This window comes from Molossus molossus, unplaced genomic scaffold (assembly GCF_014108415.1).
Source record: "Molossus molossus isolate mMolMol1 unplaced genomic scaffold, mMolMol1.p scaffold_m16_p_14, whole genome shotgun sequence".
Classification (NCBI taxonomy): Eukaryota; Metazoa; Chordata; class Mammalia; order Chiroptera; family Molossidae; genus Molossus; species Molossus molossus.
The window spans coordinates 12,858,001-12,874,971 of NW_023425349.1; the positions used below are offsets into that span (position 1 = coordinate 12,858,001).

General features: G+C 52.9%; 1 protein-coding gene across 4 annotated transcripts in view; it reads right to left on the reverse strand.

Moving 5' to 3' along the window:
* The window catches only part of GSN (gelsolin), a 60,490-nt gene that overhangs the window by 30,069 nt on the left and 13,450 nt on the right, over positions 1-16,971 (reverse strand). For 2 of the 4 annotated variants that reach the window (XM_036260655.1, XM_036260653.1), the window contains exon 2: positions 12,151-12,232. The exons of 1 other annotated variant lie outside the window; for it this stretch is intronic. Coding sequence is in view for 1 of the 3 variants with exons in the window: in XM_036260652.1 (XP_036116545.1) it covers positions 7,467-7,508 (42 nt within the window). In the remaining 2 variants the exon portion in view is untranslated. Of the gene's footprint in view, positions 1-7,466; positions 7,542-12,150; positions 12,233-16,971 lie in introns of those variants that run through there. One more of the 4 variants, XM_036260652.1, reaches the window with a different exon arrangement.

Sequence of the window (16,971 nt, forward strand, 5' to 3'; positions counted from 1 at the left end):
ATGCTCTATGCCACTCATGGGCACTCAGGTCAGGTATAGTTTCTTTGACGTGGGAGGCGGCCTGGCTCTGCCACTACTCACTATATGAGCACGTCCCTTCTCTGGGCCTCAGAGGTCCCCTTAAATTCCGATCTTGGGTGTTCTTGGCTCTTGCCCAGCGCCAACCACATAGCAGGCAGCTTTTCAGTGTCTGCCACAGGAAGGAGCTGTACAGCCACATCCCTCCCCTGAAGTCGGTCCCAGGACCTCCACCGCCAGCTCCAGCCTTGCCACCGAGGCTCGTCTCCGGCTCTCTCCGGGCCTCGCAGGGAAGCTGCCAAAGCCTGGAGAAGGTGGCCTCACCCTCCGCCCCCGGCCACAGTGTACAAAAGGCCTTGGCCAGCCTAGGAGGCACCGCCCTGTTCTTTTCTCTTCACCCCAAACACTGTTGTTCTCGATTTCTGAGAAGCGGCCATTCATGGGAAGCCCGCTCTCGGAACTTGTTTGCCTTCTGGCTCACTCCTGTTCTCTGGGTGCTCGTGGGAACACCGCCCCCCTGGCCGGGACTGCTAATTGGGACAGTGGTCAGTAAACAGAGACACCAGTGATGAAACCCAGTGAAACTGGACAGGGCCTCAGTGGGGTCTGGAGAGCCTCGTGGAGGTGTGTTTTAGAATCCGGGAGACACGGTTCTGTGATCAGGGCCTGTTTCCTTACCTATAAAATGGGGAATGGCACCTAGCCCATGGGGCAGTGAGGAGACCCAAGGCCCGACCCCCAGTAGGAACTCCCCAACAGTGAGCCCCGTTCTGCTGGCACTGTCTGGTTTCTTTGCAGAGGCCTTGGCACGCCACGCACATGACGGCCGTGGGGCAGGAGAAAGGTTACAGGCTCTACAGTGAGGCTCTTGAGTCCAGGTCTGGCCTGTGTCTCCTGGAGCAAGTTGCTGTCACTCTCTGAGCCTTGGGCTACTCATCTGTAAATAGGGAGAGTGATGCCCAGTTGTGGGACAGTCGGGAGCTCTGGAGCGAGACCGTTGGAATATATTGCACACAGCAGGACTCGTTAGCAGCAATGGTCATTAGTCCATCCTCTCTCTGTAGCTGATGACACCAAGAACACGAGTGTGACTTCTCGGAGTCACATGCAAGTACCTGGGAGAGCAGACCTAGGACCCAGGTCTCGGTGACCAGGCCAGGGCTGAGGCCTGTCTCCATGACGTGACAGGGCTCAATGGAAGGGCCAGCTGGACCTCTCTGCTGGCACCGTCTGTTCTGGGTGTGGACAGCTGTCAGGGAGATGGCCAGCCAGTGGGGCTTGGCTCAAGCCACCTCCAAGAGGCCAAATATCCCAGGGACCGAAGCCATTGGCCCTTTCCCAGCTTCCGGAGGCAACCCCACCTAGTGCTGAGAGCCAGGGCAGGACATCAGAGGGGGCCAGACCCTACCATTCCCTGACCCCATGCCCTGGAAGCAGCCAGGTTTGGCCTGAGGGAGAAGCTGGTCCTTGGAGGCTTGCGCCAGCAGCTGGACTACAGGTAGCTGCAAACAAGTAGTCTAGCCCCTCTGGCACCCTGTAACCCGCCAATGGGGGAGCCCGGGCACAAACAAGCGGCAGGACATGAGGCCCAAATGCAGGCGCCCGGGCCACAGGACCAGTGGAAGATGGGAGTCTCCACCAGCAGCCCTCCCGGGAGACAGGGCCTCAGATGCCCCCGCCAGAGCCACAGTGAGCAGGAGGCACGGGAGCAGCTCCCCGCACCACAGAAGCAGGGCTTTCCAAGAGGAAGAAAAACAATGTGTGCGACTGGAAGGAGCTCCTGCCAGGAAAATCTGGGTTTCGGTCCCTGACCTGCCACTTTCTAACTGTGTGGTTTGAGCACGTGGCTCCTGCTCTCTGCGCCTCCATTTCCTCATCTGTGACATGGGGATTAGGGTTGCTGTGGGAACTTTATAAGGTAAGAGACACTTGGGGCGTAGCACGGGGCTGAGCACAGAGTGGACGCCTACAAAGGAAGCTGTGATCATTGTTAGCTGGGGGTTTGGGTAAGTTTCTCTCTCTGAGACTCAGGTTCCTTAGGTATAAAATCTCTCAAAGGCAGTGGAAAGGATTGAATGAGATCATAAGTTTGGAAAATCCTAGGACCATGCCTGGCTTAAGACAGATGTTCAAAAATGCCAGTTTCTTTCCCCTGGGAGCAGGGGGTGAGCCTCTGCAAGCTCAGGGTGCCAAGAATGACCAAAAGGGTGAGGGGTGTCTGACCTCCCAGCCAAGAGAATACAGGGAATGTCTGGGGTGAATTTGGACAGAGCCCAAATCCCTACCATGGAGTGGGGGGAGGGGGACTTGGCAAGTGGCCCTTCTGCAGAGTTTCTTTTTTGTCGTCGTTGTTAATCCTCACGCGAGGATATAATTTCCATTGATTTTTAGAAAGAGTGGAAGGGAGGGTGGGGAGAAAGAGAGAGAAACATTGATGTGAGAGAAACACATCGATTGGTTGCCCCCAAAACTTTCCCAGACCAGCACCAGGAATCGAACCTACAACCCAGGTACATGCCCTTGACCGAAATCAAACCCGTGACCTTTCAGTCCACGGACTGAAACTCTAACCACTGAGCCAAACTGGCCAGGGCTCTTCTGCAGAGCTTTAGTGTCCTCTCTGTAAAGTGGGGTGATGATTCCTACCCTGTGGGCTGTCTAAGAGCCCTGGGCACCATGCCTGGCATACAGCAGGTGCTCAATAATCATGACATCTGAAGGTAAGCCCCTAGCATGTGTCCATACAGGTCACTGGCACCCTCCATACCCTTGACCTCTACCTCTGTGTCCCTGCATCCAAAGCAGGGGAGGACTGGAGGATCCCAACCAAGACCCGAAGACCCAGGGAGGTAGCTGGTGCCAGGGGTGGAGAGACATCTCAGAAGAGAGCCTCAAGCCAGCATCTAAGGAGCTTGCCTTGCCTCCCACCCCCTCCACAAGTCTCTCCTGATGACACCCTCCTCTCTCTCCTGGTCTGCCCCGACCCAAAAGAACAAGGGTTTTGGAGTCACCATCTGATCTACCCCTGCCACCTACTACCTGGGTGACCCTGGGAAGTGACTCAACCTCTCTCAGCCTGTGTCATTGGGTACAGAATGGCGAGTCTGTGTCACAGGCTCGCCAGCACTTGATACTAGTAAGAATCAGTTATGTAAAAACTCCAAATGCTGTAGCATTTAGAGATTCTTTGCCATTGCTCTCAAATTCTTAACTGCAATGGACTTTCCAGAAATTCAGAGATATTTGCTATTGTTACTAATCCTTTTCATTTTACTACATTTTGAAAGCACGATCCCCTCTTAAATATAAACAGAAGTAGGTACTGGAATGCTCTTGTTCCTTTCCCAGCTCAGAGGACAATCACATCCAGCTGGAAGAAGTTGGCACGATCCAGCCTACAAAACACAGTGCCTGGCACACAGCAGGGCTCCGGAAGGGCGGGGTCTCCCCTCCTACCCCCCCCCCCCCAGTGTGCTCCCGCTTCACCTAGTCACCAGCATCATCCTCCAGCTGGCCAGGTACCTGTCCCTCTGGGACACTCTGAGAGGCAGGGCCTGACCAGAATCATCCCACCAGGACTGCACATAAGGGCTGAGGCCAGGGCTGCGACGCTCAACCCCTCACGCTCCCTGTTTCACACACTTCCCACCCCCACAATCCAGCCACTGTCCTGGTTCTGGGTCCCCATTTTCCCTCTTGAACCATTACACCAGCTTCCTCACTGCCTTCGACTCTCCCTTATGCTAAGATTGCATTACTCACGACCCTTCCACAGCCCCCAGTGCAGACCAAAAGCAGACAGGACGCCCAGCTTGGCACTCCGGCCCCCTATGGTCTGGTGCCCACATGCTCCTGCAGCCTCATCACCTGTTGACTCCCCAACAGCCTCTTCGCCATCTAACCTTGCCTCTCTGCATCCTCAGTTTCCTGCCTCCAGGAGAGCTGGGGTCTAGTCTCGCTCTGCCTCTGATGCTGGATGACCTTGGGCAAGCTCTTGGCCTCTCTGAGCCTCGGTCTCATTCAGCTGCTGGGGGCTCTTGTGCAGATGATACAAGATAAAGGAATGAGTGTCAGATGCCAGGAGGGCACAGAAACCACCCGCCTGTGAACAGCTGTTTCCTCCCTGCACCTCCATCCCCGCTACCCCTATAACCCCAATGCAGTGCTGATGCTCTCCCCTAAGCCTCTCCCCTAAACCCTCCCCCTAAGCCCTCTCCCCTAAACTCTCTCCCCTCTCCCCTAAGTTCTCTCCCCTCTTCCCTCTCCCCTAAGTTCTCTCTCCCCTCTCCCCTCTCCCCTCACTCCTCTCCCCTTTCCCCTTTCCCCTCTCCCCTCTCCCCTAAGTTCTCTCTCCCCTCTCCCCTCTCCCCTCACTCCTCTCCCCTCTCCCCTCTCCCCTAAGTTCTCTCTCCCCTCTCCCCTCCCCCTCCCCCCTCTCCCCTCCCCTGCACTGGAATGCAGCCTCGCAGCCAGCAGGGTGGCCAGGGAGAGGAGCGGGAAGGAGGAGGCTTACAGGAAAATTACCAGGTTCTGGCCCGGCCAGCACTGGCGCTCACAGCTGCCTCTGAGACACAGGATCTGGGGGTCTGGCAGGCTCTTCCTGAGCCACGGACCTGGCCCCAAGTCTTGACCCCTGTCTGAGCTGGTGGGGTAGTGGGATGTACTCTGGGCCCCAGTCCTCTGGGACACATCCAGTCTTTGGCATCCAAAGAGACAAGGGAGGAGGTGGCAAAACACACGCATTTGTGAGAGGAGAAAATTGGCTCTTGGTGCTGCATGCTGGGCCCCAGGCCCTGACATGGGAAGCGTCTCTTTATGCCCATTGTTGAATCTCAAGCACTCTACCCTGGATGCCATGTCCCCATGTCGTATACTTTGTGCCATGCCCAGCATCACACACACCATGCTCTCTGTGCCCCATACCAGGCCCGGTGTTCCTCATACCTTGTCCTGCGTGTCTACCCTGGTGCATGTTCCATGTACTGTGTCCATGTCACTTATTCCTGGGATCATGCTCCATGCTCCATGTCACACCCAGAGCATGAGGCCCTCTGTACTACTTGCCATCTTTTGAATCCCATGTCTACTGTATCAGGTCCTGTCCCTTGAAAGTGCGTGCCATAAACCCTGTCCTGGGTCCATGCATGGTGTCCCTCTAGCCAGTGTTCCATCTATAGCGAAACAGTGAAGGAAGGAAGGCCGGAGGACAGACTCCCAACCCTAACCGTCACTACCTGTGTAGTCTAGGGAAAGTCACCTCCCTTTTCAGTGCCTCAGTTTCTCCAGCTATAAAACAGAAATGATATTAACACTCACCTAACAAAGGTTGTTACGGGAATTAAGAGAGATAATGCACTTAAGGCACTTAGCCCGGTGCCTGGCACAGCCTGAGTCTGTGAATGTTGGCTAGTATTGCCACAGCGGTGTCCTGGCTCCTGCAGGAGGCCCTGTGTACTACCTGCCAGGCTCCCAGGTCGCCAGCTCCTACTATGCATCACACACTCCGTCACATCAGTGAAATTCAAACAATAAGCTACAAGGAGGATATCATCGTCCCTCTCCTACTTAGGAGAAATCCAAGGCTCAGAGAGGGTCAGTCATCGGTACAAGGTCACACAGCCAGGAAGGTGGAGCCGGGAGGTGCGCACCGGTCTGGGCATTCAGAAAGAGCAGATTAGTGATGGCAACGGGGCGGGTGCGGAGGTTGCCAGCAAGCAGGCACAGGCATCTTTCAGGGGTGACAGAAATGTTCTCAAATTGAACTGTGGGAATGGACGCATAACTTTGTAAACTTATTAAAAATCATAGAATCAATTAAATGAGGTGAATTACATGTATGTACATTACACATAAATGTAGGTCAACAATGTATATAAATTGTACTTCAATAAAGCTGTTTTAAAGAGGAAACAGAGCCTATGCCCCTCCGTGCACCACTCCGACAAAGCGCTCAGTGAGAAGTGACCGTGAGTGGGTGGAGATGGTCACAGAGGCCAAGCAACCTCTGAGGTCCAGTGGGGGGAGCCCTGAGCAGCTTGGTTCCCAAACACCTCTGCAGCCGAATCACCCGGGGAGAACCTGGATTCCCAGGCCCCACGCCCAACCTGAGTCTGCAGGGTCGGGGTGGGGGTGGGGGGGCAGGAACCTGGGATTATAAGGCTCAGCCAGACTGGAAACCACTTATCAAAGCCCAACATCTCTTTTCACACTTGGGGAAACTGAGGCCAGCCAAGGCAGGGGACTTATCTGGTCTAGTCAATCAGGCAATGGGAGAGCCAGGGCTGGAACTGGGATCCCTTCCTTGTCTCTCCTTTCCCTCCTCCTCCCTCCCCACTCCGCCCTGGCCCTCCGCCTCCTGGTGACTCAGGGCTCTGAGTCATCCAGGCATCACAGAGAAAACTTCTTAGGAAAAACAATCCCTAAACAAAGCTTCCTTCGATCTGGGGAACTGAATAGGCCCAGGGGGCCGAGAGGGAGGAGAGAACACAGGGTGGAGCTGGAGGCCAGGACCAAGGCCTGGTCTCTCCTCTTGGCCACTGACTTGTGGGGCCCTGGAGAAGGTGCTTCTGTGTACTGAGCCTCAGTTTCCCCACCTGTAAATAATACGTATATTGTACACAGAAGCTCGTTATGGATCAGGTAGCATAAGTACTTAGAAGCTTTGTCTTGTTGACAATGCTTTCCCAAAGCCCACGGAAAGCATCATTCCCATTTTACATATGGGAAAACTGAGGCTCAGAGAAGTTCAGTCCGAGGATGACTGTTAGGAAGTGAGTGCAGGGCAGAGTCTGAATCCAGGACTCTCTGACTTTGAAGTCTTACTCTCACTCCCACACACCTTTAAAACACACCTACTGTGCAAAGTGGCATGCAGATCGTATCTCATCAAACACGTAAAATGAACAACCACAGCAGACGCTCTGCCACAGATGCCTTTCTCCTTTTCTTCCTGTGGTAGGTCCTGCCTCAGGACTTCCTGGCCCAGGGGAGAGCCCATGTAAACTCGGGTAATCACTCAGGTGACGCAAAGCAGGGAACACCCAGGACCTGGCCAGCCACAGAGGAGGAGCACTGGAGCAGAGCCTCGAGAAATGAAGGAAGGTTTGTCTTTGGGGAACTGAGAACAGGCAAGTCGGGTGGACAGAACAGCAGCAGCAAAGGCCCCGAGGCGTGGCTCACACAGGGAAACACAAACACTGAAGAGGTGTGCCTGGGCGGAGACTTGGACGTGTGGGTGAGGAAGGGCCTGACTGCCTGGAGTCCTGAACTGATCTGAGACAGTGGAGGACTTTTAAGCAGGGAGAGAGCAGGATGGGAACCGGTTTCATCTCTGCGGAGGCCTGCTGGCAGCTGAACTGAGAGTCGGGACTGGGACTTCCTCCGAGGCCCCCCTGGAGCCCCGCCTCCAAGCAGACCTCAGGGACCACCCCAGATCCCTTGCTACTCACCCATGGGTCAGAATCACCCCCGAGGGCCTCTTCCCCATCCATAGCTGGGCTGGGCAGATTGCAGGCAGGCCTCTCCTGACCACATCAACCTAATCACATTGGCCTATAAATAGGACCCTGTGGCTTTAGTCTGAAATAGCTGTGCCAGGCCCAACTCCACAGACATCACATGGGCATACACAGTTCCGAAAACGGTCCTTCTCCTTGACACAATTCGAAACCAAAACTTCCTCAGGAAACCATTGTCCACACTCTAACTCACTTTCTTATTTTTTTTTAATTTCTTTTTTTTTTTCATTCTCACCCAAGGACATTTTTTCCATTTTTTGTTCAGATAGAGTGGGAAGGAGAGAGAGAGAGAGAGAGAGAGAGAGAGAGAGAGAGAAACATCGACGTGAAAGGGACACATCGAGTGGTTGCCACCCGCACGACCCAACCAGGGCCGGGGACAAACTGCAACCGAGGTACGTGCCCTTAGCGGGAACCAAACCCGGGTCTCTCTGGACCGCAGGCCGATGCTCCAACCGCTGAGCCAAACCGGCCAGGCCTAACTCACTTTCTGAAAGTGAGGCAGTGGGCTGGGGGAAGAGCCACCCACGTACTGCTTATTACTGAGAGTGGGCCTGTGACTCCTGCTCTGCTTCCCATGCTTTGGGGACCGAGTGAGCCACACCTCTCTGGGCCTCAGTTTCCCCAAATGTAAACTAAGGAAACTGGATGATATCCTTAAGGCCTTCATAGTCAGAGTGCTCCCTGGAATGATCTGGGGGGAGCCCCTGAACCCAAATGCCCACTCCATTGTTATCCTTCCTCCAACTCAGTTGAAATTTTAATTATTGACATTTTAAAAATTAGAACTGCAATACATATTTGAGCCAGGGAGAAATGAACAGGTCCAATTCCTACCACTAAAGGGCTGGGTGACCCTGGATGAGTCACTGTCCTCCTCTGGGCCTCAGCCATACGATGAAGGTGCTAGCAAGATGATGTCCAAAGTCTATACTTTTTTTTTTATCCTCACCCGAGGACACTTTTTCTTTCTTTGTTCAGATAGAGCAGGAGGGAGAGAGAGAGAGAAAGAAACATCGATGTGAAAGGGACACATCGAGTGGCTGCCACCCGCACGACCAACCAGGGCCGGGGACAAACTGCAACCGAGGTACGTGCCCTTAGCGGGAACCGAACCCGGGTCTCTCAGGACCGCAGGCCGACGCTTTAACCACTGAGCCAAACTGGCCAGGGCCTATAACTTTTTTTAAATTTAAACTCTTTTGTTTAGGATTTATCAGAACCATGACAGCCAGCCTTGTGCTGAGAGCTGGAGTTAAAGAAGCAGATAAGATCTCATCTAGCCCCCTGAGCCCAGCCCTGTGGCAGACCCCAGTGGGGAAAATGTAAAGGCATGTCCAACCCCCTCAGAGTCCCACCAGAGGCCTCCTTTAGGGCTGTGAGGAACACCTTGTTCTCAGTTCACATCACAGATTTATGGCTGCAGAGGACTCCCCGAAGAGCAGACTGCAACATGGACTGGGCCGTTAGCAACCAACAAGGAAATAAAGGTAAATGGCCATCCATATGCACCAGGCATATGCTTAGGACTTTAGCTCCCCATCACTTAATCCTCAACAGCCCTGTGATCACCCCCATTTCACAGATGAGGAAACTGAGGCTGAGAGGGGTTAAGGGCCATGTCAAGGGGCACATAGCAAGTCAGGCCAGAGATGCTACAGGTCCAGATCTGTTTGCTTCTGGAGCCCAGTGTATAACCAAACCCCAGCTCTGCAGGGAAACAACCATGGGCAGCTCCCATAATTTACCCAAGGAGGGATGACCCCACAAAGGCAGGGGACAGAAGGGGCAGAGTATTTTACTGGTTTGTGTGTAGGTGGGTGGGAGTGACAAGGCTTCACCCAGTGATATTTATTCTCCCCAACCAGCTTATAGTGCTGCCCCTCTGATCCACCTTTCCTTCTTCAATGCTGCCAATCAAGCCACCCCCAGCTAAAGGTGTGTCCATGGCTACCTGGCACCCAAAGGATGGAGACGAGCATTCAATGCCTCTCCCAGCCCTGCTCTCCCTGTCGTCTCCTGCCACACCCCACCCCAACCCCCCACTCCTGCTTTAGCTGCACTGCTCACTAGTCCCCAAGCACAGCGGCTCCGAGTAGCCAAGCCTCTGCACATGTGACTCCCCTCCTGAAAGCCCAACACGCCCTCCCAGCCTAGCACTTGACTCGGAGGAGGGAAAGGCCTCCCTGCCTCCTCTGGAACTTCTCACGGTGAACTCCAGGCTCAGCCACCACAGGTCTGCATCTCCGAGGGCAGGGCAGGTCTGGTCCACCTCCCCTCTCCTCGCAGAAGCTCAGCAATGAAAATGTGCTGGGAAGTGCACGTTTGCCAGTATTGCCCAAGACCAAGCCTCGTGCTAAGGCATGACATCAGGACGCCACAGTGTGGACGAACCAAGAATTACACCCTTGGCGTTCATCAGCGCGGGACTTAGGTCTATCACTTCCCAGCGTTCTAATGATGAGATCTGGACAAATCTCTTCCCTACTTTAAAACTTCCAGTAGTTCCCCAGTGCCCTAGGATAAAATCCAAACTCAAATCAAGGCTCCCAGGGGCTTGCGTGACTGAGGCTGCTGTCTGGTCTCTAGGCCCTTCTCCTGCCCTTCAGACCCCCAACAACTCCACACGCAACCACTGGCCTTAGCGCCTCGGCCATACTGTTCCCATTGCCTGGGGCTCCCTTCCCTGCTCTCCCAGCCACCTTCCATTCAGCCCCTCTTTAGGCCTGGGCTTTTCAGGCAAGCCTTCCTCACCTCTGCAGACAGAATCCCATCATACCCACCAGTCGCATGTGCTCTATAACCCTGGTTGTTTCCTTTACAGCTGAAGAAAGAAATCTGTTATGTGAGTAATGACTCACTGTCAGACCAGGACTATAAGACCAGGAAAACCTTGTTTTCCAACACCCATCAAGGCCTAAATATCTGTCAGGTGAATGCACCCATGAATGAATGAGTGAGTGAATGAATGAGTGGACCGATAGTGTCCCTCAAGACAAGAAGGTGGTCAGAATCCTGGTGAACGTTAGAGGCAGACAATCAGGGCCCAGGGCAGGCCAGGGAAATACGAGGTAAACTGGATGGTGCAGCCTCCCAGAAGCAAAAAAGAAAGAGCTTCTAGAATGCTCTCAGATGCTCCAGGGAGATGGTGCATGGAGATCTGAGGAAATATGGCTGGAGTTAGACAAGCAGGAGCTCACGAGGGCCTCCTTGGTTGAGCTCAAGTTCATCAGAAGTGGGTTGAGGTGGGCACAGTGCAGGGGGTGAGCGGGCCAAGCTGAGTTAACAGGTACTCAGCTGGGCCTCAACCAGCCGGGCCCGGGAGGGCCTGCACAGCAGGGAAAGCAGAAGACAGGTTCCTGTGTCATTGTTACCAAAAGCATGAACAGAGCGTAACATTCATTTTGGTGACAGACCACTTAGAGGCAATTCAGCTTTAAGAGGTGGCTGGAGTGGTGAGGGCTCGGTCCCAAAAGCTGGAGCTTCGGAACCAAGCCCAGCCCCCAGCCCTCCTCTTTGGGCAGCATTGCGGCTGCTTCTTGATCAGCTGAAATGGGACAAGTCCCCTCTCTGGGCCCGGCGGGCCTTCCAGGAACCCTGGCTCTGAGGACAACGCCGTCTGGAGCCATCAGGAGGCCCTCTCGTCTAAGCTTTGGGAAAGAGGAACAACTCTGACTGTGGTCGCCCCCTGGAAGCCAGCCGGGCTGCAGCGATGAGTAACCCTGTAGGCATTCGTCCTCTTCTCCTTTTGACAACCAAGGGTGATGTCATGCGCTGGAGGGTGTTTTCCAGACTCTCCGCAAAGCTGCGATTGGAAATCCACTTCCTTCTGGTGTTGGAAGCTGGGTTAGTACCCTAGCAGCGATCCTTCCCACTGCTCACCAAGTCCTTCAGCCTCCGCGAGCTTGCAGTCATCGCGACAACTTGTTAGGTGGGTGCAGGAGAGATCGACACACCCATTTTTTAGGCGGAGAAACCGAGGCCCAAGCTGGGAAGTGACCTGGGACTCCCGCTTCCAGCCCAGGACTCTGCACCCCACCCCCTGGTCTCAGCCTACTTCAGCGGGTCACCTGTGAATCTGATAGTCAGGTGGGCCCTACCCTGCCAGCCCTGCCAGCTGTCCCCAGGTGGCTATGACTCATCCACCTTCTCCATGACTCACTCCTCAGGTCCTTCTCTAGTCAACAATCCAGCCTTGGCAGCCACACCCGAGATGTTCTCACCTCTCCAGAGCCTCCGGGGGAATCCTGCACCTCCTCCTCCTCAGGGAAATCCACCCTCACACAAAAGAGCCAACAGGGGCCTTGACAGGGAAAGCAACTGCCCCACAGTCACACGGCCAGCAAGCAGCACAGCCAGGTGGGGGCCCAGGCACCCTGGCACCCAGCCCGTCAGTCCTTGCCTCTCCCCACAGTATCACCCTTGCCTGGCCCCCCTCTCAAGGTGGGTGAGAAGCAAATGAGGTAAAGGACAGAAATGTACTCTGAGCTTTGCTAGAAAAACCTCAGAAACTACCTTTGAATCCACTATGGCGGCCAGCGCTGCTTCCACTGTCCCCTTGAGACGTCAGGGGGCAGTCAGAGCCTGGTTTGGGAGGATTCGTGGGTCTACCTACCTTGCAGGGCTGAGAGGGTGAAGAGGGCGTTCTGGGGAGGTGCTGGGACTGCAGAAGCTGTAACAGCGGGTATCAGCACCACCTGTAAATAAAGGCCAGACTCTCGGTGTCAAGGGCTCAAGGTCATCTGATACAATCAAACTTCTATGTCTCTCCAGCCCTACCACCAGGGTCACACAGCCCCTATTTGCATGCTTCCAACAATAGGACACTCACTTCCTCCCAAAGCTGTAAGGCCTACTGTTCGCGAGTTTAGCTTGTCAAAAAAAATTGTCATTCGGATGTGTAGTCATCTAGAACAAGTCTGTCACCTTGGTTCCCTGGAGACTTGAAAACAGTGATCCCGGGCCCCTAAGTCTTCTACAAGTTCTACAGCCCTTTCCTCCAGTGTTTCCTGAGACCAGGGTGTCTGGTTCCCTTCCCCCTTCCCTGATCTACCCCAAATGATCTACTCCCGTCCCTCCTGAAAAAATGAAAAAAAGACCCAGAATTAGATATTCTAATGAGCTCTATCCAAAGCAGGGCAAACATAATTCTCACCTCCACCGTTCTAGATATCAGGCCTCTATTAATCCAGCCTAAAACCCCATTAGCATTTAAGGTAACCCCATTGCATGACTGAATTCAGCTTACAATCTTTACAATCACCTTCAGACCTTCAGAACAGTGGTTGAGGATTCTGGAGTTAGACAAAATGATCCTTCAGTTAACTAACTGTAACTTGACTGAGTTACTGCACCTCTCGGAGCCTCAGTTTCCTTCTCTGCAAAAAGGGGATTATGTTAGAACCCACCCCACAGAGTCATTATAAAGATTAAAAGAGATAAAATATGTCAAGGGTTTTGAACAGTGCATATATTTACTCTGACTTTTAATTAAATTCCCTAAGCCTTTTTCTGGAACTTACATCTTTCTCAGCCTGTACTTGTGCAGTGTGGGTTGCTTACGTGCCATAATCTGACCTGTATGCCTAAGCATCGTTCTATTCTCGCAAGACTGTTATCAGTACCTGGTGACAGGTGTTTCTCTCCCATCAGACTGTGAGCCCTATCAGACTGCTTTGCCTCTGAAGCTTCGGCCCTGGCCCCTGGCCTGGCAAATAGCAGACCAATGGCTGTATGCTAGATGACTGAGTGAAAGACAGCCCACGTCAGCCCCAGGGTTGTGCAGCAGCCCAGCCTTCCTGACCCCACCCCCACCCCCTCCTCCACACACACACCCCTTCCTCACTCCCCACAGTGTCAGCCACCTGCATTCGGGGGGACAGACGAGTAAACTGTCTCCTGCCTACACTGGAAATTTTCTCTGCCGAAATCAGCTTCTCTAAGCCAAAGAGAGAGTCCAGGTTCCCAAATGCAGCGGGGCCTTGCAGGCTCCTGAGATTCAGACACAAATGAGCCCTGTTCTCAGCAGACAGTAAATGGCCCAGACATTCCTGGTGGATTTCTGCACTGTGAGTGGCCTGGGTACGCAGCAGGGGATCTGGAAGGAGGATGGACACTTATCTGGGCCCTAGGACCTGGTGTTAAATGCCACCTCTGTGGGCCTTCAAAGAGTTCCACCAAAACTTCCTGATTCCATGGGACAGAGCAAAGCAGAGTTGGGTGGTGGTGTTCCTGCCAATGACAAATGCCCTTTCACTTTCTGTTAACTCTGTGAGAATGAGATGTTTGAATCCAGCTTCCCTCTTTACTACAAACCTCCAAATCACACCCTCATCCTTACTGGTGGTGCTCCATCTGTTCCCAAAAGTATCCTGCTCCTGCCCCAGTGCTCCCCATCTCAACAACAGCACCGCCACCCACATCCACACATTGGGCCAGGCCAGACACCAGAGTCCTTGCATCCTCTTGTCCGCACCCCAACTGCCAACATCTTGGTCCAAGTACCATCACCTCTCAGCTGGGTGACCGCAATGCTTCCTAACTGGTCTTCCCACTCTCTCTCTCCTGCCCTTAGTGCAGTCTCCTCAGAGCAAGCCCAGACCATTACTGCTCTGCTCAGATTCTACCATGGCTCCCTAAGGCCCCTGGGTAAAGTCCAGGGTCCTTAGCAAACCCTTCAATATATTTTATGATCTGCACCTGGAGCCTCGGCTTCCATCAGGGCCTGTCTCCACGCCCCCCACTCCCCACCCCCCACACACCCCTCTAAGCTCCAGTCGGACACGGCTGCACTCTTCCTCAAGTCCTCGTACAATCTTCGCACAGGCTCTGTTTCGGAACCCTCTTTCATCCCTGTTCTATTTTCTCCTTCCACTCATGCTCAAGCTCACCTTTCCTCCAGGAAATCTTCTCTGACCTCCCCTTCCCCTTCGCGGTTGAGCTCCTCTGAGATTCTACAGACCTCTCATCTTCCCTGTCACTCTGTCTTGTGGTCTGTTTCCAAGTCAGCCTCTCCCATTAGACTAAGATCTAAGCCTAAAGCCTAGCCCAGGGCTGGGGCCACCACAGCTCAAGATTCACCAGAGGAAAGAAACTAGTGAATCACTTGTGCACACATATATGGACACATGTGCGCACACAGGCGTAAACACACTCATGTACACCTTCCCACAGAGCTGGCTAAGAGTCAGGTGCTGCCATCTATGGGCAAAGAGAGCACTGCACTCTTTCCTAGGATTTGGACACCGGGAGCCCCAGAGTTCCAAACGCAGCTGGGTTTAGAATTAGTCCCCGCTAATTCCAAAGTGTCTGTTTTCCATTTTGGACCTTAAAGCTTCAGTGGCTTAAAAACAAGGTCCACAAACCGCTGACTCTAGTCCATCGCCCACACGCCCCAGATGGAGCCATAAAGAGAAGCAGTTCCTTCCGGCACTGAGATCCCAGCCCAGGCTTGCTAGGTGCCTGTTTGCTGGATTAGATCTTAGAGCCCAGGGAGAGGAGGTGCTTTGTAATAGTCAGAGCTGCCCACCAGTGGAACGGCTGGCCTTCAGATAGAGAGCTCCCCATCAGCAAAAGTGTGCAAGCCACCAGGAACACCATCTGTCTAGAAGGTGGCTTTCTGCCCTGGGGGTGTGTGGGGGCAACTGGAGCAGAAGTGTTTTTCTCCTAAAAGACTGATCCCAGCTTACTAGAAGGACCTTCAGATTTGGTGGAAGAAACATGGTATCTGTCCATGTAAAGCCAGTAATGCCAGAGGGTTCAAAGGGCCACCCAATGACAACAGTTACCATTTTCTGAGTACTTACCGACCATTAAACTCTGACACACACCATCTCTCATCCTCACAATAACTCTGCCAGGCAGATAGCATTGTCCCCGTGTTGTGAAGGACACAAGCTCAGAGAGGTGAAATAATGTGCTCAGGGTCATGCAGCTAAGGTCTGGGCAGTACCCACTGGGTCGGGCTTTCTGCCCTTCATCTTGTTCTCGCGACATTTCAAGTTATGAGGCTTGGCCTCTTGCTTGCTATAGAAAACCAAAAGCTTCGGTTACTCTAGATCAGGGGTTAGCAAACTTTAACTGTAAATGGCCAGGCAGTAAATATTTTAGGCTTTGCTGGCCCATACATTCTCTTTTTTTATATTCTTCTTTGTCTGGGTTTGGGTTTGGGTTTGGGGTTTGTTTTTTTTTAACAATCTTTTGAAAATGTAAAAACCATTCTTAGCTCAGAGGCATGCAAAAAGTTTGGGGCCTGCCCAGGGCTATAGTTTGCAGCCTAAGGTTGAGAATAATGTTTATAATCTTAAGTATAAAAACTTCAAGTAGACATGTTTAAGCTAAATACTAGGTCCTACAGCTGTATTTCTCCCCCTTCAGATGGCTTCCTACTGAGTCACTCTCTTAAAGAATGGCTGGCCTTACCTTGCTGCAAAATTAGGCAGCAAAGTATTTCAAGGGCTTTTCAGATTCTAGAAACTCTTAGCTGTGGACCAAACATTTGGACTCGGTGTTGGGAAGAGAAGAGGAGGGCAAATAACAATGAGTAGGAAAGAGCCTCAAAGATAAGACATTAAGAGGTCTAGGCTCTTGTCTGAGCCCTGAACAAGGGTTTTAGACTCTTGCAAAGTTTGGTCCCTGGACCAGCAACATCTGCATCCCCTGGGAGGTCATTAGAAATGCATAGTCTTAGGTCCCACCCCAGATCTACTGAACCAGAATCTGCATTTTAACAGAATCCTCAGTTGATCTGTGTGCAGGACAAGTTTGGGATGCTCTAGAACATCGTTTGTGTCCACTTGCAACATTGTTAACAAACCCCTACCCCTGAGGAGAGCAAGGGTCCAAAGGCATCTTCTTTAGTTGTAATATTAAGTCTGTGAACTGACTTCTGTACTAGTGACCTCAAAAAGCACCCAGGATGCACAACTGACACACCAAGACCTGCCACTGGATCTTGAAATCAAACCTTCAACTGGCAGAAAAGCAGAGCTGGGAAGACTGCTTTGCAATGGGGGGGAAGCTGGTTAGAGAGGGAAATGGCTTTCCCACACTACCAGGACAACCTAGGGGTCTGACCATGGCCAGGTTCCTCAATCTTCCCAGGCCTTGGGTTCAATAATAACTGAAATCCTTGCCCTGGCCGGTTTGGCTCAGCGGTTAGAGCGTCCGCCTGCGGTCCGGAGAGACCCGGGTTCGGTTCCCGCTAAGGGCATGTACCTCGGTTGCAGTTTGTCCCCGGCCCTGGTTGGTCGTGCGGGTGGCAGCTACTCCATGTGTCCCTTTCACATCGATGTTTCCCTCTCTCTCTCTTCCTCTCTCTCCCTCCCACTCTGTCTGTACAAAAAATAAAAAATAAAAAAATAACTGAAATCCTTTTGGTTTAGATGAGTAATTTGGAGGTCTCACAAGTGGTGGAGTAGCAATCAAAGGCCTTGCT